Here is a 25586-nt window from a genome sequence, read left to right as displayed (position 1 = left end):
GATAATTAGTATTTAAACAAACATACTTGCCTAGATGAGAATATAGGGAAAGCAGGAAAGTGTTTTAAAATCAAGATTTTGCACAACACTTCTGCAGGACCTGCTTTAGAAACTAAAACTTGCAGATAAAATTTAGAGTGAGTTTATATCAATATTCAATTCTTCTCTGGTTACTTGATCTGTCTCATGATGTTAAATTACTTATTTTATTATTGTAATTTCTATAGCACTTCTCTTTAGAAAGACCTGCACAAAGTATGCAACCGATAACTTTAGAAATAGTTTTTGAACATATTTGCAGCTATTTTATAACACACACACACACACACACACACACACACACACATGGCTGGTACCATAAACCTAGATAGTGGAAATACAGGTTAAAATTTAAGCATATATATTTCCACTATCTAGGTTTATGGTTAAAATAAAGTGTGTGTATGTATATGAGTGTGCATATGTGTGTGTGTGTGTATGTTCTGTCTCACCTTTCTTCTTTCCAAAAGATGAAAGAGTACAAACTCACACAAACGCAGGCAGGCTGGCTCGAACTTCACAAAGTTAATTCTTTGGAACTGATAACGTCCTTGGCATTCCAACATCCTCTGCCTGCCAAGTCCGAACTGATAACAAGTAAAAAGCTACTTACAGAAAATTACAAGGCAGACCACAAAAATCATTCACAAAGAAAACCTGAAGTAAGATCAAACTTTGTCCCATACAAAGTTCCAGCTGACAACACACCCACTTTTATCCCCTGTGGGGTGTGGTTCAATGACTCAGCTCACTCTCTGACCCTCCCACGCCTCCTATGTTGCTGTTCATGTTTCTCCCTATGACACTGCCTAGGATGAAGCCAACATTCTTCCTCTTGACTCCCTGTCAGGGGCTGCTCCGATATGCCTTCCTCCTGATTAATCTCAGGCTGTTCCTCTCGGTTGTCTGATGAAACCTGAGGCACTATCAGGGAGGAAGGCATTGCCAGAGAGGAAGGTCCTGGGGAGAAAGGCATTCCCAGTTCCTCCTCCTCATCTTCCGAGTCCTCTTCCTCTAACCGCACGTATGTATGTATGTATGTATGCATATGTATATGTATATGTATATATTAACCTGCATTTAACCTGCATATGCATGTATATGTGTGCGTGTGTGTATGTGTATGAAATGCAGTTAAATGCAAGTTAAAATAAAGTGTTTGTGTATGTGTGTATATAAATTGCATTTCCACTATCTAGATTTATGGTATCTGCCTTAAGTACATACAACAGATATCTGCTTGTTTTCTCCTTAGTTTTTATTCATGTATTTATAATCCAATTTCTAGGCCAGGGGTGGGCAAACTTTTTGGCTTGGGGGCCTCATTGACTTTTAAAATTTGACAGACAGGCCGCCACCTGGTGTCGAAATGCCTGTCATTACAAGTCAAAATCAAATGAATGCAATCATTCAATCATTCACATCAAACCTTAATTCTGTACCAATCTTGGGCGGGCTGGATTAAAAAGACCAACGGGCCGGATGTGGCCCCCGGGCCGTAGTTTGCCCACCCCTGTTCTAGGCCATCCAAATCCAGTGTTTCTGCATGGCTTTAGCATAAAGAACCAATAAAATCAAAATCAACCCCAGAAGATACTGACATCTGCTTCCCCGAACAGAAGTAGAAACTCACCCCAAGCATTCTAACCTAAGGTCTAGGCTAGGGGACAAAAAGTCATATTTAAAGGTTCTTTTAAAAGCTGGTAAGGTGGGTGTTGTGCAAATTTTTGAGGGCATGCTGTTCAAGCAGCAGGTGAGGCAACCGACAAGGCCTTGGTAGATGAAATTGCTTAATCTTCAAATGCAACAGAGACCTAACTCTGAATTCTAACAGGACAGTCAGAAACCATAAGAGACACAAGGTTCCTGAAAATAATTAGCCCCTGTGCCTACTTGGCAAACCGGTAACAGTTGTTTTAATCCTTAACACAGTTAAGTTGTTTATTTATGCCTATTTATGCATTTTTATTGTCATGTGCTTTGCATTATCTGACGCTTCATCATTTTCTATTAATCTCTTGCCTGCTAGTCACCCACCTGCTATTTCATTCTGTTGTTATGAACTTGCTTAAGCCCCCATTGCTTCTGCTGCTATTTGTTTTCTTCTTCCACCTCTATCGCCTTTTCTGCAGTGCAGTTTTTCTTCCACTTTTTTAAATCCTCCATAACAGATTGTGAGGTACTCTTGGCAAGATGATTTACATGAACCTGGCCCATTTAGAAGATGGGTTAATTACACTCATGTATAGTTGTTAATTACACTCATGTATAGTTGGCAAGAAGGTGCCTTTCTGCCCGTTAGCTCAAAAATTAGACCAAATTTAATGGCCTCAATGCCTTCTCCTTCACACTTCTTTTTTCAGACAAGGAATAAGAAACTAGCCAAATTATGTGTGCTTTTAACAATTTGTTAAAATATGATGCACTTAGGCTTCCAATTCCAAATCACTATTTCTGAAGGAATTCCCTTTGAACTGGGAGGGAGGGAGAAAAGGGACAACTATATCTGAGTAACTGATTTGAGGATATTTTCCTATGACAAACTAGCTTCTCTGAATTTCATACTTTTCTGATATTACAATAAATCAGTTAGTGGGCAGCATTTGAGTCAAAGCAGAATTTTGTGGAATCCTATCAGTTATCCTGGTAACTGAAAGTAGTGTTTCTCCCTGTTTTTGTGAAGACAAGTTTGGCCTTTCTTGCAAATTTGTCTTTATTAATTAAAAATAGAGAATGACAATTGCTTGTTTCAAATGTACTTCCAAACTGTAATTGCAGAACTTGAACTATGGCTTATACTAATATAATGATTGTAACTGTCAAAACCATTGTATGTGCTAGATTTGATGGTCATGAATTATGATGTCGTTGGTCTGATATCTGACCTGACAAATCATAATTAAGATAGCAGGTTGTTGAATTTTGGAACAGGAAAACGTTCTTATTATTTCCTCACATGGAAGTGGTGAGTAGGTATAAAATGTCATTTACATTGAACTTACAAGCTCAAATCAAAGTTTGATTTCTGTGGTAATATACATACATATATAGATGAATAGGCCAACAAATAGATATAATAGGTTTGGATTTCAACTATTTTTTTTTTATAAAAGTTTTTATTGTTTTTTAACATACAAACAAACAGACAAAACATAAAAACATCAGCTCCCCCATATTTATATACAAACAGTGAGTCGGTTGGTTCATCAGTTTTGTGCGTTCACTTCATAGTCACAATTACAATTACCTTATATAATAGCTCTTATTGTCAATACAAACTTATAAATCATCATATCATTATTAAAAAAAAAGAAGTTTGACTACACTTTTGTTCGATCATGCCTTTGTGAGATAACTATATTTTAAGTAATTTATTCTAAAACGAATCATATAATCATGCCAGTTCTATCCTAAAGTAAAAGAAAAAAAAAAGAAAAAGAAAACCATTGTATAAATATAATATCCAATACCAAAAATGAGAAAAGAGAAATAAATTCAATATTATTCCTTATTATCTAGCATTTCAAATATTCTATTTTTGTATTTCATCATTCAGCCATTGGTAGAAAAGATCCCAAATTATATAAAAATTTTTATCTTCTTGCTCTCTGATTTCAAAAGTCAATCTACTCATCTCAGCACATTCCAATATTTTCTTTATAACTTCTTCCTGTAATGGAATTTTCTCATTTTTCCAATTCTTTGCAAATACAATCCTAGCCGCAGTCAATACATTTACAATCAAATATTTCAACTCTTTGCTATAAACATCTGGTAAGATTCCCAATAAAAAAAACTCCGGTTTCAAGTCTATGTGCTTCTTTGTCATTTTTTCCAGCCACATGTGGATTTTAGTCCAATATTTTCTAGCATCCTCACAAGTCCACCACATATGGTAGTATGAACCAGGTTTCTGATGACATTTCCAGCATTTTTCGGATTTGTTCTTGAACATTCTTGCTATCCTTGTCAGAGGAAAATGCCACCTGTAAAACATCTTATACAAATTTTCTTTATAGGCTGTAGACATTGTCATTTTATAATTTTGCAACCATAAATTCTGCCATTTCTCTAAATCAATCCCATATCCAAAATTCCTCCCCCAAGCAATCATAGTTTCCTTAACTTGTTCTTCCTCCAGCTTAATTTCCAATAAGTAACCATATAATTTTTTAATCACCTTTTCATCAGTAACCATCAAAATCTTATCTAGATCAGTTTGTTTATCATAAAATCCCTCTGTTTTGGAATCCTCATGATACTTTGCATGTATTTGCAAATATGAAAACCAATTCATCTGTATACCTTGTTCCTCTAATTTTTGTATCGATTTAAGTTCACCCTTTTCATCTAATAATTCCCCATAGCTAACTGTTTGTTCCTTTTTATAAATTATAGGGTAAGAAAACGCTTCTATCGTCGATAACCAAACTGGAATTTTCAAATAACATTGTTTTTTTGTCTTCTCCCAATTTAACCACAGAGACTCCCGTATAAAATGTCTTCTAAAATACCCCTGTGTTTTGGTTCCCTTATACCAGCCTCTTTGATATATAAGACCACCCCTCTTTTCTTACATTGAGTCAAAGAGGAAAACAATTTCCCTAATTTTGGTTGTACTAACAATTGTTCATGTTGCTTTTTAATATGTACTTCTTGTAGACAGATTATATCAAACTTTAGTTTGCTTAATTTATGGAAAGTCTTCCTTCTCTTAGCAGCTGAATTCAGTCCATTTATATTCATTGTAATCAGTTTTTTCTCTTCCATGGTTATATTTTATATTTAGATTTAACCACTCTCGTGGGCCTTAATTCACGCTGATCTTTAATATCCACCTGTCCACCTACTGCGCCTTCTTCTTTTCCAATCTCCATTTGTTCCTCTTGAGGTTCAATTAATAAAGCCTCCTTTTCTGCCTCTCCTTCTCTCTCTCCAAAAAATTCTGTGTGGAACAGTTCTGCTTTCTCAATTGAATCAATTCTATATCTCTGTTCCTGCCACGTGAACATCAGTCCTTCTGGGATCAGCCATCTGTAGGTCACCTCCTTTTGCAATAACATTTTGGTCAGAAATCGATATTCTCTTCTCATCTCTCTCACTCTTCTAGGTATTTGTTTTAAGACCAAAATTTCTTTACCTTTATATTTCAATGTCTTCTCTCTTGCCACTTGCAAGATTTGTGTCTTCATGGATTTTTTAATAAATCTAATATGAACTTCTCTGGGCAGATTATTTCTCATCGCATATCTTGTAAAGACTCGATATATCTCATCTATTCCATCCATCATCTTCTCTTCTGTTATTCCCAAAGCGTCCGTCAAGATTCCTATCATTATCGCAGCCAAATCTTGTCCTTTTTCTTCTTCTATATTTTGAAATCTAAGATAGAATTCTGACCTATCCAACTCCCACTTCAACATCCCACTTTTTTCTTGTTCAATCACTGTTAATCTATTTTCAATATTCCCAATCTTCTCCTCTCTTCGTTTGCCCCCCTCTTCGACTTTTTGAAGTCTCTCCTCATACTTTGCCATCATCTGTTGAATACTTTCCACTTTTTCCTCCGTCCTCCCTGTTCTTTGCTCAATGGTATCCGTTTTTATCTTGAGATCTTGAATTCCTTGCATAATCATCTGTAAAGTTACTCTTTCTTGTTCTTTTTCTTTATCTTGTTTTAACATTGTCTGAATTGAACGCTGCCCCGATGGTGGGGAAGCAGAAGTAGACACAGAGGCTCCCGAGGATATAAGTTTCTTACTCATTTTAAGTGGTTCCAGCTCTTCAAGTTCTTTCAAATTTTAATCCAAAAAAAGGTAACCAATTATAATCCAAACTGAAAAAGCCAATAATATAAAAAAACAATAATAAGAGAAAAAGAAGAAAAAAGAGAAAAAGAAAATTCTTCAAGTTCTTCCTGACCTTAATCCAATTAAAAAGTAATCCACAAGAGAAGATAAAAATAAGAATAAAAACCCAGTAATAATAATAATAAACAAGAGCAAAGCCAAAAAGAAGAAAAAGAGAAAAAAAAAAGCAAAAAGAGTATGTTTCTTCAAATTCCACACCTTAATCCAATCAAAAAATAATAATAAAATAAAAATAAAAAATTCAGAGGCTTCCCCTTGCAAATAAATCAAGCTTAAAAAATAAAAGCCTTACTAGAATGAAAATATAGATTGATGCTGGTGGAGGGGGTGGCGGAACTAAAAAAAGGGATTAGAAAAAGAAAGTAAGCCACAATACACTGCACTCTATTTAATTGTCCAAGGCTCTAATTATGACTCCCTTCTCTTTCCCACAAGCTTCAAAGCTAAGCCATAAATGTTTAATTATAGACAAGAATCCAGAAAGACACCTGTAATAATATTCTACAATGCGCTTTCCCTATCTTATCAAAACATGTCCTTGAGAAGCAGTCTTTCACCTCTTTCCAGTTCAAGTAAAATATTTCCAAGCCTCTAGTTGGCAGTGTTACAAAGTTTCTTAGTTCTCACTTTCCCCCCTCCTCTCCATTAGAATAAAAAAAAACCGGCAAGGAATACACAAACATATAAAGGCAAATAAATAAATAAATAAATAAACAAAGGGAGCCTCTAGCCTAAAAGAAAAAATAATATGAAAAGTCCAAAGGGAGAATAAAATATATAAATATAAAAAGGAACCGTCCAGTTATCCAGTAAATAGCAATAAAGTCCGGAAGCAAAAGAAAAAAAGAAAAAGCAAGTAAAGCCTCTCTTTGACGTCTCCCTTAGAAAAAACGCCGCTTACTAAGTTTTGTCAAAAAAAAAATCACACAGATTTCTTCTAATAATCAGAGTGAGCTTTCAAAACTCCAAAAAATTAAATAAAAAAAAAAGTTTCTCACCCAACCGACAGACTCTCTCTCAGACCCGTTCTTTCTGGAGCCGCCCCGACTTCAGCAGCATGGGGGCTGCCTCTCCGCTGCCAGCAAAAAGAGCTTCACCCGGGTCTTCCAGGGATTTTGCGATGTCCCCGGAGTCCTCAGGGTACGCTCTTCACGATAGCTGTCCCTACGGGACAGCATAGGTCCGTTTGGACCGGCCGGTAACGGAGATATCGGCTGCAATCGAAGAGCTCGATTGCAGACCGTATCGTCACGGCGCAAGCTCCTCCCTTCTCCTGGATTTCAACTATTTTAATAACTTAGAAATATGCATAAATGTACCATAAATAGATCATTCCATAAATAGAACATCAACCTAATGAGGCCTTGCTCAGATTAAATATGCAGGTTCTGATGTATGTACGTTTCTGTATGTTTCATATTTCTAGGCCGCCCATTTCCCTCCAAAGGGATTCTGGGTGGTATACAGCGCAATATCATATAATTCAATATATAAAAGGAAAGTTATTGAAGTTAATTTAGGATTAAAATTTTAAAAAAGTATAAAATTATAAAAATTTCAAAAAAACCCAAAAATTCTAAGAAGGCATTTTGACCTTGATAAAATTGGATAATAAAGACTGAGGGAGGGCTCTCATGGCACCAACCAACCCCACAATGGCATAATCCTTTGTGCCTTCCAGGCAAGGCTACAAAACCATGTTTTAACCACATTTCAGAAGGCCATGAGAGTGGGGGCCTGCCTCACCTTTTGGGAAAGGATATCCCATTGTGTGGGGGCAACAGCAGATATGGATCTCATCCTAGACACTGGGGATTTAGTTGGGATATAGACCATATCACATTTTCCTGGCTCAAGTTTTCCACAGTGGGAGCCAGTGTGGAATAGGAAAGCTGTTGTCGGCAGCAATGACTAAGATAAAGTACAGGAGAAATTTTTTTTTAGGAAGTTCAGTGGGATGAGTTGGCTGATTGAGATGCCATGCTTGAAATGCAGTGTCAGCAGCTAAGGGAAAGAAGATGCTAGGAATATTGGGGAAAGGGGTAAATGGACTGGTTGGGTAATGCGATGCTGTAACCCAGATGCATTGGCCAAGAAGAAGGAAGCCTTTGGTAAAGGTTGTTGGGTGATTAGTAAGGAGGAAGAGAGAGGGGACAAACTTGCATTATTTGCTGCGCAGGAGTCTTGTTGGAGTTTATTTTGGCTAAAACATGCAACAATGAAGTTGTTCAGGTATTCCGTTTAGATTAGGCTGACCTGTAACCTGTTCAGAATGGCTCAGCTGAAGTGCTACATCATAACCTGCTTGTTTTGGATGTAAAACAAATACGTTTTCTGTTTCATTTGCATGTTTAAGCAAAACCTTGTCAAACAATGTACTAAATTACACCAAATTGTTTGCGCAAATAGAAAGGCTGAGATAGTGAGACGAACAGAAAATATTGAAATATTTATTAGGGAAAGGCATAATTTAGAAATGGCTTCTGGTCCACACAGGCTCCCACAAAGAACTATAAACAATTACATTAGTTCTATGAAATAATCAATTAGGAGATAAATGCAGGAGGGAAAAAAGGCAACAGAAAACCAGTCTCATCTACAATATCTAGAAAACACATTTAAACATATTCTGAAAAATCTACATAAGTCATCCTGGATAGTGTCTCTTTTTTATGGTCCTTCGGTAGTAGGCAAAAAGGCTGGAAATTGCAAGGAAATAGGATAAGATTTTTTTTTCTTTTCCTTTTATTCTGAACATACCTGAAAAAGCTCTATGCATCTTTGATGTATACTTCTTTTTGGAGGTTGCTTTTTAAATACATCACATTAAACTCTTTTAGAAAGAGTAAATGATAACACAGTTGTAGGCATGCTTATGCGGACATTAAATTCACTATGTCATCAAGTTTTCTTGGAACATTGGTTGGAACAGAATAATGCACAACTTCTAGTTTTCCACATAGTGTGGATAGATAACTTTATTTTTTATCTATTCATTTGTGAATAAAATTTTAAATTCCTGGATGCTATGAGCTAGAAAGTCATAAAAATGACTTAAAAATAAACTAATGTATTCAGGTGGTTTAAAAGATAAAAGAGTCATAAGTGATACTTTAATAAGAATGTTGATAAAGCCAGTATATTATTCCCAATGAGGACAAAAATAAATAAAAAAACCAAATAATTATTTTACACAAAGTATACTTCAGTGAACCTGTCAGTTTGTGTAAGGGAAATTGCCTTACCTGAGATCATTGCTTTTTTTTCTTTATGTGGTGTAAAACCAAGCTATCTAACACTGAAATTTGAAGGTACATTGTCTGAGGAAAATCTGCAGCAAATGGTGATTAACATTCTTCTGGCTCCTTGCCAACCCAGTGTGCCTTTTGAAAAGGTAGTTTCAGTTTTTCCTGCATGTAACCTGCCATATTTGTATGGCAGTAGTCTATGTAATAACACCTGAAGTTTCCTCCCAGGTTCTTTGGAAATACACTAAATTTCCCTCCTTCATAGGGCTGTGATTCTAGAGCTAAGCATCTCTGTTGTCATACGTGTATAAAGTGGGCTTGGCAGGGATTATAGACAGAGTCAGGCAAAGTGTGTTGCATCCCCCTACATTTTAATTTTCATTTCAGATAAGGAATTTTTAGTACCTGTGAACTATATCATGTGTTTCTTTGTTTGCCTGTAGTTATTATTCAACAGCATACAGCTTTAGGAAACACTATAGGAGAAGATAATTTAAACCGTGTAATTACACTTAACTTTTTAGAGGACTATTTCTCTTCCATAGAAATGTTTAACATTTGAAGTTTTGTCGGTTTAGTTTCTGTTTCTCATCACCATGCCATGGGGCTCAGATTTCCACAGAACTGCTAAATCTGAGGAGCTGTCCAACAGGTCAGGCATAAGGTTAGAATAGCACAAGAGCTATCCAGCTCAAGAGTTGTAAACTGGGGAGCTGAGAAGAGCCAGGTATAGCATTAGGTAAGTAGCTTCATAGTTAGTTCTGCTTTCTCTTATACAGGTCCCTCATCCACAATAGGTATTGGTTGACACATTTTTTCCACGAGGACAGTTTAGGGGAGAGAAACTGTCTTGCTCCCAAAATTATGGAGATTTCTGATCTTAGCTTTAGTTCAATTTACTCTTTCAGAACTGGGGACAGTGCAAAGCAACTCAGCCTTATTTTCCAAAGATCACTTGTCAAGGCTGAAACCTGTATGTAACCAAATAAATGAAAGAAGAAATCAATGAGCCCAGAGTTATGTTTGCATATTCACAAATATGTGAAAAAGCACATATTTTAAATATTTCCACAGTTTGTAGTCATAACTGGATTACAGTAAAAAGGATTATAGAAATGAATGAATGAATGAATGAATGAATGAATGAATGAATGAATGAATTTGATGATGATGATGATGGTGGTGGTGGTGATGATGATGATGGTGGTGATGATGATAATGATTTGTTACGGTTGCCCATTCCCCTAGCCTCTGGATGGCTTACAAATTCCAAATACATAATTAAAACAGTTAAAGAGATAAAGTAAAATAGACAGCCCAGACCAAAAGCAGCCATAGCAATAAAAACAACATGAAGCCCCACAAACTCATTAACCCCAGGTCTAGGAAAAGAGCTAGATCTTGAGGGTTTTCTGGAACCCCAGGAAAGGGAATGTTGACAGTGTTTAATTGAGAAGACCCGGAGCACACCAATTTGGCCTGAATGTACTAGGCAGCAGAAACAATTGGAGTTAGGCAGTCCTTCAGATAACCAGGTTCTGTGCTCTGAAGGGCTTAAACATAATGGCCATCACCTTGAATTGTACTCAGAAGCAAACCATTGCATCTTACATAGCAGCAGCTATACATGGACATAATGAGAAAGGTTTGTTACTGGCCACACTGCTGCATTTTGAACCAATTTTAGGTTCCAGATGGTCTTCAGGGCAACTTAATGTATAGTCCATTGCAAGAGTTCTGTCATGAGGTAACCAGGACATGAGTGTCTGTCTGAAGAGCTTCCTAATTGAGAAAGGGGTGCAACTGCAATACAACATGGACCTGTGCAAAACCCCAATAGCCACAATTCACACCCACTTTTTGAGCAATAGCTGTGAATTCAGGAGGACCCCCAAGTTATATACCAGTTATGAATAGGGAAGTTCAACCCCATCCCAAATAGACATGAAAGCTTCTTCTGAAACTCAGCAAGATCCTTCAGTCACCCAGAATGGGTAACCCTGTCACCTTGTCAGGACAGGTACCATGAGTGAGCTGGAAGGCAGCCAAAGAGTGATCTGTCCGTGGCAACAGAAGGATGTTTATGTCCTCCAATACCAAACCATACTCCAACTGCCCTGAGACAAAAAATAGAACTAATATGCAATCTCCAGCATGTGTTGGCTCTCAATTATTTGAGACAAGTCTATATTGCCATGGAGGCAATGAATTTTTGAGACATCCCAGATTCAATGCCACCATGCCACCATCAACCCAGCAACAGTTCAAGTAGGGGTGATGCTACACAGCAAGGAGGGCAGTACACCAGAAGCAATTGGAAGTATTCCTAAAGGCCCAACTTCAGCAAGAGGTCTCACTTCTGCTTATCTGGAGCAGGACCTCAACAACTCATGGATGACAATAGCTATCTTTCCCTCAAGGTGAATGTAAGCTGATGTAAAACCTGAAACCAGGAGGGCATATTTCTGAGAGGGGAAGTCTTCTTATCCGGGAGTGTAAAGCTATCATTGATTAACAATTGCTATGGATATTGCCACTAGTATCAGAGACAATAAGTTTCAGTGCTAGTTACGATGGAGCATATCTAACTGGTGATGCTCTCATAAATATCACATTGAGCTATTGTAGGACAGAGTGCTGCGTGGCATGGACCTTTTGGTATGATAAAGTGCAGCTATTTTTTACATCTTTACCGACAAAGCAACAAAATGAATAGATACTGAGAAAAAGTATGGACAATAAATAAACCTTTATGGTTCTTCAGTGTAAAAACGATATATTCAACTTGGATATGTCAAAATATGCAGGAAAGATAGGAAGAACCATGCAATTAATTTTGTGCACTAAAAGATGCTTGGGGTTTATAGTTTATCCACAGAAACTTTCTATCAAGTGGCAAGGTACTTTTGAGATGACTTCAAGAATAATTTGTGAAATGAAACAGCCTTCTATTCCAAAAAGCAGGAAAAAAAAGTCTTGCTGAGCATGTTCAAATGCTGTTTCAGATCCCAGCTGCAGCAAAAGGTTATGAGTGAAGTTCCTACTATATTTCGAAATATTTATTAGTTTCTAGTGCTCTCTAAAAATTTCAGTTAAAAGAGAAAATGTTTTATGGAAGAATTCTGCCACATTGTGTCTAGATGCTTTTGATTTTTAAAGTAAATATATTCCTTTCTTTCTCCCAGCGGTAGCTGCCGACAGTTCGCTCAGGTTATTATCTGATGTAGCCCAAGCTGTGAAAGGCCGTGGTACTATAACATGGATAGATTGCGGGTACGTAATATAATACCTTTCATTTTGCCATCTACTGAAAACAGTTATATCTAAAACTAAAGTTTTGATATTGTTATGTGAATTCCCCAGACTTGGCCCCTAATTCAGCATCATCTTCAGGGATGTCAAAAAATCTGTATTGTGGTTGCCAAAAACAATGAAGGTGACATCACAGTACAAAAAAGTCTTGTATTAGAATTCCATATTTACCATCTTGCCATTATAATCTCTCACCCTCCCCCACTCCCATGCCACAGGTTACATTTACATGTGGATTGTTAGCTTGGGAGAACTTTAAGAGCCACTTTGGATCAGAGCAAGTGGCTAATCAGGTATCTATGAGAAGAAATCCAGTGTAGCTTCAAGTTGCTATAAAGATTATTATCATCCATGTTCTAAGTCTGAGACACTTTAACTTGTCTGAACATGAAGGTGTGGGATTGGGATTTACTGCTAAATGCTTCTCTGGGGAACTTCACTACTTTTTGTTATTAAATACTACACGTAAGTGCTGACTGGGAAGTTTTGAGATTTTGGAGTTTGGCCATCATCAATAGGTGATATCATATTTCTACTTCGACTTAAAATCTTGTAAGACTCTGGTGATGGAAGATCAGTGCTTGGCAACTCCAGTGGAGTGCTTAGATCAGCTCAATTAAAGCTCAATCCAGTTAAAGGAGAGCTCAGTACTTTATATCATATGACAAGACTGAATCGGTCCAGGGAGAGTTGAACTTTCCTTGAAGAGCCAGGTATATAGCTTGGATGTTCTTAAAGCAGGAGTACAATTTTGGGAGGTAACAGCTCACATTTAGAATGGCGTGCTGGGGGTTACGGTGAAAATGTAATTTTCATTCAAATTCAATTTGATTTAATTTACAATCCTTTGTCACTCATTGTAACTTGGGAGTGACTGTTGGTTGCATGCAAATCATAAGAGGATTCAGGAGATTAAAGATAAGCCTAGTTTCTGCCACCCTAGTAGTTCAAAACCAGGCAAATGCAAGTAGATAAATAGGTACCACTTTGGTGGGAAGGTAACAGCACTCTGTGACATCATGCAGGGCAGATGACTGTGGAAAGCACTGGCTCAATGGCTTTGAAACAGAGATGAGCACTGCCCCCTATAGTTGGCAAACACTAGCAGAATAATATCCTCAGTGACTCCTCCTTTTTAAACCTGGGGATTAAGATTATGTCTGTCTGTATGTCTTTCAATCCCTTAAATTCATCATTGGAAACTCAGCATGAATCAATTGTTTCCCTAATTTCTGAACCTAGTAGTGTAGCAATCAAGATTTGTTGGGAGTGAGTGAGTGAGTTTCGAATCTCTGAAAAGCTCTTTGTTCCTGGAATGTTCTCCCATGTTTCTAATTATTCAGTGCCACCTAATAACTATTCTGGTCTCACAGACAATGTTGCATTTTAAATACTTTAAATACTTATTTAATTTAATAGTTGTTTTAGTTCTGCTAAGCCTTTTAACTTTTATGCCTGATGGTGCCTTTAATCTTGATATTTGCATTCTTTTGAGTTGATATGTTAGGTTTTTAAAAATGTTTTATTAGTTAAATTTATGCTATGCATAATAGAAAATAATTTATTTTAAGAGACATTAAATAAATTAAATAAAAATTAACCTTTGTCCAAATGACATTAAATGGGAAATATTTGGCAGGTACTCTGTGATCCGTGCTCATTGCAGCATTTGATGGTTTATGCCGCTAATCAAATGTCATTGCATGCCCTTCAGCAAAATCACTGTCTTATATTTCTACTTGTAACTTGAGAATCTTCAGAGGAGATGTAGCTGGACCTCAGAACTACTACTATTCTTCAAAAAAAAATATTAAATGGATTGAGTTTGTTTCTGCTATTGCTGCTTTGCAGGACGTGTCCTAGTAAATAAAAACATTTCTCTCTCTCTCTCTCTCTCTCTTTCTCTCTCTCTCTCTGAGAAAGAGTATAAAATATACTCTCTCCCTCTGTGTGTATAAAATATAGAGAAATTTGAGCTAGAACTGGTGATTTCCTATTGGAATATTCCTATCCCCAGAATACTGTTAGATGGAAAGCTCTGTGCTCAGATTTGTTCATTGTGTCCGTGTGTGCATAATTTCCCACAAGTTGGACTTCTTCATTCTGACCAAGTTTATCAAGCCTGTTGCAGACTATAGAAACTTCTGGATTGTCTCCCCGCCCCAGACACACACACACACACACACACACACACACACACACACACACACTTGCTTCAGAGAGATTTCTTCCATTGTAAGTGCACCCTGTAACTCCACGGTAGATTACACAGAAGTTTGGGAGGAAGGGTATTTTTGTGAAAGCTTGACTTGTTTGACAAATATTGACAAGAAGCAGTTTGTTTGGCAGCTGTGTTCTCTGCAGCTCATAATTTTATTTTTATTTTTTTGGTCTTTTCATATTATGGTATTGAACAAGATTTCTGAAAGGAAGAAAAAGCCTCTTCTGGAATGTGGGTGTTGGCACGGCTGTCAGGCGTGCTGTGCTGGGGCTTCTGCTTTCTGCTCTTCCTGCAGCGATAACAGCTTTGCCTTTTAAGGAATTGGCCATATTTTGTTTCTTACAGTTAATATTCTGTCTAGAGAGGAAGGCAATATTGGGCCTGCTACTTATCAGATTTCATTATTCCGTTTCTTCACTCTGGATCCTAGCATTCTTCAATAATCTATTGTTACATTCCTACCGCTTAGTTATTGTTACTAAACAACAGAAAGCAGTCATTAATTTTGCTTACATGGTGTGTTCTTCGGGTTTTGTTTCTACAAATTTCTCCTTCTGCCCTTTCCCAAAGTAGAATTTCTCTGCCGTTCCTTTCTTAAATTATTTAAGCATGGTCAGTGCAGGGCTGCTCAATTAGGTGGCAACACTTAACGAATCAACTAATCTTTTTTTTTAAAAAAAGTGAAGTTAGGCCTGGCTGGGAGAAAAGTAAGAAAGCTGGTTATAAGCTCTATTGGGAAGTTAAAAAGAAAATCTCAAATGATGCTGGTGATAAACCTTTTCAATATTTCCAAAAGTTTACAGTAGGGTGGCCTTGAAGTGACTAGGAACCTACTTCAGTTCTGCAGACTCTTTAATTCATGACCAGCTATTTGAATTTTAACTACAAATTTTATCCATGCAAGAGCCGTGGTGCACAGAGGTTAGAATGCAGTATAGCAGGTTAACTCACTGCTCGCTCCAGGAGTTTGTTCCTGACCTGCGTCAAGGTTAATTCAGCCTTCCATCCTTCCAAGATTGGTAAAACGAGGACCCAGATTTTGGGGGGCAATATGCTGATTCTGTAAACCGGTTAGAGAGGGCTGTAAAGCACTGTGAAGCAGTATATAGGTCTAAGTACTATTGCTATTGCTATCCATTCTTGGCCACTTTTCCTTCATTGTTTCCTTCAGAATGTTTTCAGTTCTAGCAACAAAAGAACTGGGACAAAAAGCTTTGATAAACTGCACTCCAGTTATACAGTATGCCTCTTTGGTGGGAAGGAAACAGTGTTACATGAACATAGCCATGCTGGCTGGCCACATGACCACAGAAATGTCTTTGGATAATGTTAGCCGTCTCAGCTAAGAAATGGAGATGGATACAGCCCCCTGTTAGAGTCGGACATGACTGGAAAGGGGACACATTTACCTTTATCTTTTCTCCAATTGTATATTTGCTGTTCAAGAAGTAATAGAAGCAATCATTACAAGCAGATGTTTGTCCTTTTGATTTTCAGCAAAAAATGTTTTATGGCAAATGTACATTAGTTCTGTTTATTTCTCCTAAATAAACAGTTGGAAAATAAAAGTCTTGACATGTTATGCTTGACTTGGAGCACAGGCAGTGAGAAAACACTGTAAACGTGATTGATGAACCAATAATCAATGTCTTCTGTCACAAAGAGAATGAGGTTATCTCCTCTTGGAAATTACATGATAAGTGCTTTCTGAAATGTCTTTTGCTTGACTTTGAGTGAATAGATTTGCCCAGATCTAGATTTGGGAGATAAGCTGAGACTGTGGCTAATTTCATTTATTTACTTTTTGCATCTAGGACATCATAGGATAACTTTGAAAAAAATACCATTTTTTTCTGGAGTAGGGAATGGATCTATTTGTAAAAACAGTTCAAATGGTCCTCACTTAATGACCATTCTTCAAAGTTATAATGGCACTCATATGGTATTTATAACTGGGCCTTATACTTACGATGATTGCAGAAAACCTTACAGTCACATGATAATCCAGGCAACTGGCCCACAGTGACGATGTTGCAACATCCCATGGTCATGTGATTGCCACTTGGGACCTTCACATTGTGACTCCAATGAGCAAAGTTAGCGGGGAAGCCAGCAGGAGGTCACAAATGGCAATCACATGGCATCAAGCTTACCAATAGCATTTAATTTGTGTGTAGATAGTCCTCAACCTACAACCACAATTTAGTCCAGAACTTATGTTGTTAAGTGAGAAACTTGTTAAGTGAGTTTTGTCCCGTTTTATGACCTTTCTTTCCAATTTGTTTAGTGAATCACTGCAGTTACTAAATTAATAACATGGTTGTTAAGTGAATCTGGTTTCCCATTGACTTTGCTTGTCAGATGATCGCAAAAAGGGATCTCATGGCCCTGGGACACTGCATCCATCATAAATACGAACCAGTTGTCAAGTATCCAAATCTTGGTCACGTGACTATGGGGATGCTGCAACAGTGAAAAATGGTTGTAAGTCACTTTTTTCAGTGATATAACTTCATTCACTAAACAACTGTTGTACAGTTGTGCTCATAAGTTTACATACTCTGGCAGAATTTATGATTTCTTGGCCATTTTTCAGAGAATATGAATGATAATACAGAACCTTTTCTTTCACTCATGGTTAATGGTTGGCTTAAGCCATTTATTATCAATCAACTGTGTTTACTCTTTTTAAATCACAATGAGAATAGAAACTTACCCAAATGACCCTGATCAAAAGTTTACATACCCCAGTTCTTAATACCCCCTTTAACATCAATGACAGCTTGAAGTCTTTTGTGGTATGTGTGGATGAGGCTCTTTACCTTCTCAGATGGTAAAGCTGCCCATTCTTCCTGACAAAAAGCTTCCAATACCTGTAAATTAATGGACTTTTTTTGTTTTTTGCATGAACTGTACATTTGAGATCTCCCCAGAGTAGCTCAATGATATTGAGGCCACTCCAGAACCTTCATTTTATTCTGCTGTAGCCAATGACAAGTCGACTTGGCCTTGTGTTTAAGATCATCATCATGTTGGAATGTCCAAGCTTGTCCCATGCATAGCTTCCGGGTTGATGAATGCAAATTTTCCTCCAGTATCTTTTGATAACATACCGCATTCATCTTGCCATCAATTCTGACCAAATTTCCTGTGCCTTTGTAGCTCACACATCCCCAAAACATCAGCGATTCACCTCCATGTTTCACAGTAGAAATGGTGTACTTTTCATCATAGGCCTCTCCAAATGTAGCATTTATAGTTGCGGCCAAAAAGCTCATTTTGGTCTCATCACTCCAAATGACTTTGTGCCAGAAGGTTTGAGGCTTGTCTCTGTGCTGTTTGGCGTATTGTAAGTGGGATACTTTGTAGCATTTGCCTGGTAATGGCTTTCTTCTGGCAACTCGACCATGCAGCCCATCTTTCTTCCAGTGCCTCCTTATTGTGCATCTTGAAACCGCCACACCACTTATTTTCAGAGAGTCCTGTATTTCACCTGAAGTTATTTGTGGGTTTTTCTTTGCATCCTGAACAATTTTCCTGGCAGTTGTGGCTGAAATTTTAGTTGGTTTGGTTTCAACAGAACCCCTCATTTTCTCCACAAACTTCAAGTGTACCAGTAAAGAAGAATATTTGTAGCTCAAGGTTGAAATGAAAGGTCCTTGGTGCTCTCTGAGGTTGGGTGTTTTCATTTCCCAAACTAGGTAACTTCATCAGTGTTGGGGTACCACTAATGATGTTATCTAGTTTGGGTAGTGAAATGTCTGCAAGAAAACAAGAAGTTTAGAGAGCACCAAGAATTCCAAATTTCAAGTGTGTCAATACTTTGTATGTTCCACTTCTTGCCAAGTTTGGAGATCCTTGGGCTAAAGTTATGGCCTATTTGGGAAGCTATCTTTCTATCCCTAAGGAAAGTGAAGGCATTTACAATAAATAAATAAATAAAAATAAAAAAAACATCCAAACTAACCATTCATGACCTTGTTTGTACAGCCTAGAGAAATGTTTTGAATGTTAGGATGGCAGATCATCCAGATTACAAAACCCTCCTGCGTGCAAGACTTTTAATGTCAAGTGCCCAAGGGCACTTAGCATTAGTTGAGCAATATGCTCTCATGCGTAAAAGTGAAGTCCATGGCAGTGCAGTGAAGTGGGGCTTCTTTCAACAGTGTTGCCCTTCCTTTCTTCCTTCCTTCCACTAGGGAGAGATTAGGGAAGGGGCTGTTGCTTCCTCTAGGTTTTGCCATCTTTTTGATTTCAAGCAGGCTCGATAATGAACTTGATCTCTCTCTTTCTGGTTCTGTTTTGTTTCACAGCAAGCGGTTGTCGGCACTTCTAGAAAAAGCAATAAAATAGAAGCCTCATAAAGTGTAACCAGTGTTACTGGATGGTGATCTGACTTTTCATCCCTTCCCCAATTTGGCGATACTGAAATAGCATGGCATTATTAAGTTCATTTGAGGTAAAATTATCTCCCCCCCGCCCCGCCCCCCGAGGAATGTCAAAGGAACACATGTTTAAAAGTGGCCGGTTTCCTCCTTTCCCTTCTCCACAATGCCAGAGGGAGAATTTTGCATAATTGAGACAAAGTAGGTTCCATTTTAAAAAGAAAGACCCACAACTGATGTGCCAGATATGCTTTCATTTTATTGCAGTTTCCTTATATTTTAATTAGAGAACGCTTGTCCAGGGATCTGATGTAGAATGATTAGCAGAACAGATGTTGGCATTTTAATAACTTCTGGTGAGATTCAAGATATCTACTGTTTGTAGCCTTTCAATTTTGGGAAAGATGGGTATATTTTGCTTGAAATTGACAAGATCTTATGCATCAAATTAATATTATGAGCCAAAGGCTAAATATTAGGGCTGGCAATATAATTACTGTAATGATTGCAGTTCCATAAATTTTTATGCACTTTATGCTCAGTACGTATATGTAGGTAATAAAGGACCAAAATGACCCAGATGTTGTGTCGTAATTATTGAAAGCTTTCCTTCTATATGATCCCAGTTAGCAAAAATCCATAAAACCAAGCAAGAAAACCTGTTAAATCCATTCCAATCAATCTGTTCCTATCTTCATTTGGACTTCTTTCCAATTTATGGAAAGTTTTAGTTTTATTTCTTATGTTTTGGCATTATCGTAATGCTTTTGTTCTGGGAAACTTGTTTTAGCGAGACGTCCATTATAAAGGTTGTATACAAAAGATATTCTACAAACAGTTGAAAGGTTTCTAAATCATGCTGTTACAATGCATGTTTTGCTTCCCAGCCATTGAAGATAGTAAAGGCCATTTTAACTGAACGAAACTTTTTTTTCTGATTACTCTGAAGCTTGAGTTGTTTGTTCATTGTACAAGTAGTCCTCGAGTGAAAACCATAATTGAGCTTGGAGTTCTGTTGCAAGTCATGGCAGCCATTAAACAGGTCACCACATGACCACACCCAACGTTATCATTTTTGCAGTGAACGTTAAATGAACACCATGATCTTTAAATGAACCTATTTTCACCAATGACTGGAAACCAGACGTAAATGCCAAAAACAGCACAAAAAAAAAACCTCATCAAAAATTGAAATGACATAATTGCGGGACACTGCTAACAGATCTGGCTTCTGAAGTCTGTTTTTCTTTGCATTTTATACAGAACATTTATCTGCCCTTCTAGAAGTTTCTAGGGACAAGTTTGCTGACAGAAATAGTACATTCTTTTTAACTTCATCAGCACAGTTAGATAGCAAAAAACATTATTAAATCACTTACCCAAACCAGGTAAAACACACAGCACAATAACATGTAACTGATTTGATTTCCCCAAACAGGGCAGAGATGGTAAAGCATTTAACCTAGTGACAGAGAAGGCCCTATGGTGATACCTCCATTATTTTATTTTATGGCAGTCTAACTCCACCCTTGGGTTTCCTGCATATCTTACATATAAATACTAATGAGGCCCAGCCATTCTGAGCTTCAAAGCCCTAAAAATTTCAGCCAGATGCTGCTGCCTGTGAATTATAATTAACTACTTTCAGATTCATACAAAATTGAACTGGTAAGTTGTAACTTGTGCTGGTTATGGATAGGACTGATTTTAAAAAGTGAAAAAGTATTTGCTCCTCTTTGTACTACTTATTTGAAACTGGAAGACATGGTTTAGGACCAATGGAAAAAATCAGAGATTTTTTTTTTTAATTAAGGTTCTGTTTGCAGAAAAAAATTCTTCCCAAAAGCATTGCTTAATTAAGGAAATGTTCCCTTAGTAATGTCAAAAAAAGATAATTCATTGAGGAAGAATACTTAAACTCAATCTGATAATATACCGTTTCCCTGAAAATATGACCTACCCCAAAAGTAAGTCCTGGGTTGATTTTTACATGTGAGCCCAATATAAGTCCTACACAACCCCCCAAAAAATAAGCCCTAATTAAGATCCTAGCCACTCCAGAGTACACAGGTAAAAATTAAGCTAGGGTGGGGATGTGGGGTTAGGGCTGCCCTACTGTTTATCTTTGGACAGTTGTAGCTAGGTCCCACACACGTCAACACCTGCCTTGCTGGCCCATTTTTTCTGCAGCCAGCAAGGCTGGCAAGGTTTTCCTAAAGGCCTCTGTAGCTGATAACAAAGCTCTGGATTGATCCGGAGCTCTGTTATAGACTGCAGAGGCCTTCAGGAAAGCCTTGCCAGCCATAGAAGTAGTTCCTGAAGGGCTCTGTCAGTGAAAAGGAGGGCAGGGGTGATACGTGCAAGTGAGGTTAGTCAGTGGATGACATCCCCTGAGAATAAAACCTGGTGCTATTTTTGGTGCCCCCCCCAAAAAAAATCAGACAGGGTCTTATTTTTGGAGAAACATAGTAGAAAGGAGCAAAATATTTTAACAACGGATGCATTAAGAGATATTTGTGAACAGTGGACTTAGAGGCTAGTTGTAAAGATCCCTGCTATAATTGATAGACTAAGTGATGCTATGGAAGAGAAGCAAGTTTTGCTGGACAAGACTGAAGTTGATTCAAATATTCACCTAAAAACTGACAGGCTAGGATAATTCTATGTAAAAAGATAAAATATTAAATATTCAAATTAAATTGACTTAAATTTACAGTCAGAATTGGGTTTCCTCAGTTTAAAATCCAATGTTCCATGTCCTGCACTCTTGAACGAGAGAGAAACATGAGAAGGGAGGTCTTTTAGGCATTTGAAGGGTGCTACCATATCTCCCATTCTGCTTGTGTTTTTCAAAGTTAAATATATCTAGCTCATTGGATCTCTTCAGAGAGATTATGAAGACCTAGTTTCTAGTGTTGGAAGAAAAATCCGATCTGGTTCCAAGCCAAGAGAAAGGCGCTGGAAATAAAATGGAGGCTGACTGGCTACAAGGAAAGAAGTTTTATTTGGATTCCAGAAACTTTATTGACAATAGCATGTTTCTGGTGTGGCTGACCCCTTGGTTTAGGAATGGATGAATTTTTATACAGTTCTGAGATGCTGCAGGGGATTGTGCAACGTAGTGAGCCTTGTGCCTCTTTTCCAATTCCTTGAATCCAGGGGTGGGATTCAAATTTCTTAACAACCGGTTCTGTGGGTGTGGCCTAATTTGTGGGTGTGACTTGGTCATGTGATTGTCTGGGCGTGACTTGCTGACTGGGCATGGCTTGGTGGTCATGTGTCTGGCTGGGCATGGCTTGTATGTATATATTATAAATATTTATGTAAATATTGAATTTTTTATAAAAAAAGAGCAAATTTTACCCCAAAATCAGGCAAAGCAGGCAGATTGAGTTGCTCATAGAATCACAGATTCACTTAGAGATCTGTGTTTCTGCCATCTGCTACCTGTGTCTGCACTGAATAATAGAAGCTTCAGGCTCAGCTCTGCTTTTAGATTAGCTAGAAAGCAAGAAATCCAGCAATTTCCTGCTTTCTAGCTAATCTAAATCTCCTAGCACAGCAGAACAGCTGATGGTCAGGAGGGAAAGGAAAAATAGCAACTTAGTGGGCAAGTTTGATGGTGCACATGCCAGGTAAGGAGTGAGTGGGTGAGGCAGGGCCAGCCAGTGCTGCAATTTGCCAGTTCTCCGGCAGGTAGAATCCCATCCCTGGTGAGAGTGTGTTTTGCGCGTGTGTAGACCATTTCCTAAAAACCTCAGCTGTGCTGCCCGGGCAGCTGACAAGCACTGAGCAGCATTTGAAAATCCTCTTGTTTTGGACTTCCGGTTTGTCGTCAGAGCGCAATCCGCAATCGTGCACAGTTTCACCCGAGCTCACTTGCTGGAGGGTCCCGATCGAGACCAGAACCACCCTGGAGAGGTGGTGAAGAAGGGAGGAATCGCCTGGAAGGTTGAGAGGAGTTGCAACCCTCCCTCCCTGACAGAAAAACCTCTCCCAAAGGTAAGCTGCAGCAGTGGTTTTAAAATGGCCACCACGAAGACGAAGAAAACTAAGGAAACTTAGTTTTGGGAAACTAAGACTGTGCTGGAGAAAAGAAGCAGCAAGCAACCAGGCAAAAGACATCATTTTTGAGGTACCCTGGTATTAAAAATAAAGGAGGAAAGTGTGTGGAAGAGGTGTCCAAAGAAAGTGAGAAGGAAATTGGATTTTATAAAATTGGCTTGAATCATTGTATTGGATTAATTTGGAGGAGAAAATTTAAAGGAAAATATTTGAACACAACAAAGGTTTAGAAATTAAACTGAATAACTATTGGATTATGGGCACTTAAAGGGAATAATTAAATGCTGAAATTGACTGTGTTGAAATGAAATGAAATGAAATAATAGTTAATGATTGAAATTAGCGAATTAAATAAAAGTACTATGTTTAACAAAGAAAGTTAAAGTTAAGGAACGAGTGGACTGTGGAAAAGTCTCAAGAGCGCCACCTGATGGTACAGGAAAAACTTCAGTGCTTGGTCTTTCTAAGAAATTGGACTTTGCAACTTAAAAGAAAGTAAAAGAAACTCCATTATAAAAAATAAAAAACCCTGGAAAGTGACATCAGAATACTTCAAAGGGGAAGATACTTGAAAATATTGACATAGAACCACCGATGATTGTGGGAAACAGTTGGGAAAGGGCCCACTTGAAGATTTGAAACAAAGATTCAAGGACTTTGATTGCTGAAAATAAACTTAAAAGACACTGGCTGAAATAATATACTGGACTTTGGGATTGAATACACCAATTAGAGAAGAGGAAAGGAAAAAGGAGAAGATACAATGGAGGAATTATTTGTTGAAATGAGATCGGATTTGCAAGATGTAAGGGAAATGATGAAAATTAGACTTGAAATGTGTAATTATTTATTACAGAAACTAGAAATGGCGACCCAATTTGTAGAAGAACAAAGTAAACCAGAGGGGGAGGAGATTAACAAAGAAGAAGCCAGCTTTGAAGAGCAAAGGGATCAACAATTATTTAAACAGGGGGGAAAAGAATTAAAATTAAAAATGTGTGGTCTGTAGTGATAATAAAAGGGAAAATGGTTCGGAAAATGAAAAAAAAAGAGAGGGGAAAAAGCTGAAAAGGGAAGTTCAAAAGAAAAACTGAAGGAGGGAGGGAGAAAAAGTTAATACTTGGAATGAGAAATGGAGAGGAATAAGAATGGGGAAAAAGAATTAAAAGAAAGGACCAGAAAATAAAGAAAAACAGGAAGCAAACAAGGATGAAAAGAAACTATATTGTTAAAAGAGCGAGAGACAATGGGTGAAAAAAAAGAGGATAGGAAGGAGATTCCGCAAGGTAATAAGTTGTGATATATATGAATTAGTATTGAAAATAGGTAAGTATGTAACTGATGGGATTTTTTCTTTTTAGTTTCTTTTTTTCTCTCTTTCCTGTTATTAAAGAATTATTGCTATACTAGACATGGAATTTAATGGAATAAATATGGAATTGGGAATGTATAATAAAAATATTATATAGTAATTGATGACTAACGATGTACAAGAAAAGGGTGAAAGATGATGAAATGAGAACTATTATGGAAGGATTAATATCAGTTGCTATACTTAATTGATTAGACTAATATGTTTGTAATGTCTAGATGATTTATAAGGTGGTTGAGAAAATGTAATGAGGAATCTGATAAATATCTACCTACCTACCTACCTACCTACATACATACGTGTTTGTGTGTGTGTCTGTTATAGTAAATAGGGAGATGGTATTAAGGTAGATTGAAGGTGGCTGGCTCGAATCAATCAGAGGGGACAATTTTGAATTAATAAGCTAAGGATTGATAAAATTGCAAATATGACAGAAAAAGGTAATATGGGAAATGAACATAGAAATGAGATGAGAATTTTAAATAACATTGTAAAATAAGATATGAGAATATTCTAAGGAAAATGAAATAAGTTATAATATGAATTGGAATTGGATAAGTATAATATTTAATACTAATAAGGTTAATGTGATATGAAATTGAGTAAACAAAATGAATAGGTAAATATGGTCATGTTTGTATAGATGTGAAACCTGGAACCATACTGCTTGCCAATTGAGAATTTTTTATTTAAAAAAAATTGAGAAGAAAATTGAATAATTAAATTAGGTACGTTTAACTGATATGGTGGTTGGCATTAGGAGAGATGTATTAACAGAGAGATACAATCAAGATCAAGGGAAGTACTCTATAAATCCTTAGTAAGACCACACCTAGAGTACTGCATCCAGTTTTGTTCACCACATTATAAAAAAAGATGTTGAGACTCTAGAAAAAGTACAGAGAAGAGCAACCAGGATGATTAGGGGACTGGAGGCTAAAACATACAATGAATGGTTGGAGTAACTGGGCTTGGCTAGTATGGTAAAGAGAAAGACCAGGGGAGACATGATAGAGGTCTTCCAATATTTGAGGGGCTGCCACAGGGAGGAAGGGGTCAAGCTATTTTCTAAAG

General features: G+C 37.4%; 1 protein-coding gene across 3 annotated transcripts in view; it reads left to right on the top strand.

Moving 5' to 3' along the window:
• Nucleotides 1-25586, top strand: part of PDIA5 (protein disulfide isomerase family A member 5) — a 222016-nt gene that overhangs the window by 63652 nt on the left and 132778 nt on the right. For all 3 annotated transcript variants that reach the window (XM_087920413.1, XM_026708029.2, XM_087920411.1), the window contains exon 3: nt 12343-12430. In XM_087920413.1, coding sequence (XP_087776539.1) covers nt 12343-12430 — 88 coding nt within the window. The remainder of the gene's footprint in view (nt 1-12342; nt 12431-25586) is intronic.

The sequence above is a fragment of the Pseudonaja textilis genome, chromosome 1 (assembly GCF_049901715.1).
Source record: "Pseudonaja textilis isolate UNSWEBS1 chromosome 1, rPseTex1.2, whole genome shotgun sequence".
Taxonomy (NCBI): Eukaryota; Metazoa; Chordata; class Lepidosauria; order Squamata; family Elapidae; genus Pseudonaja; species Pseudonaja textilis.
The sequence above is the reverse complement of the archived record's forward strand: the minus strand, read 5'-3'. Positions and strand labels throughout refer to the sequence as shown.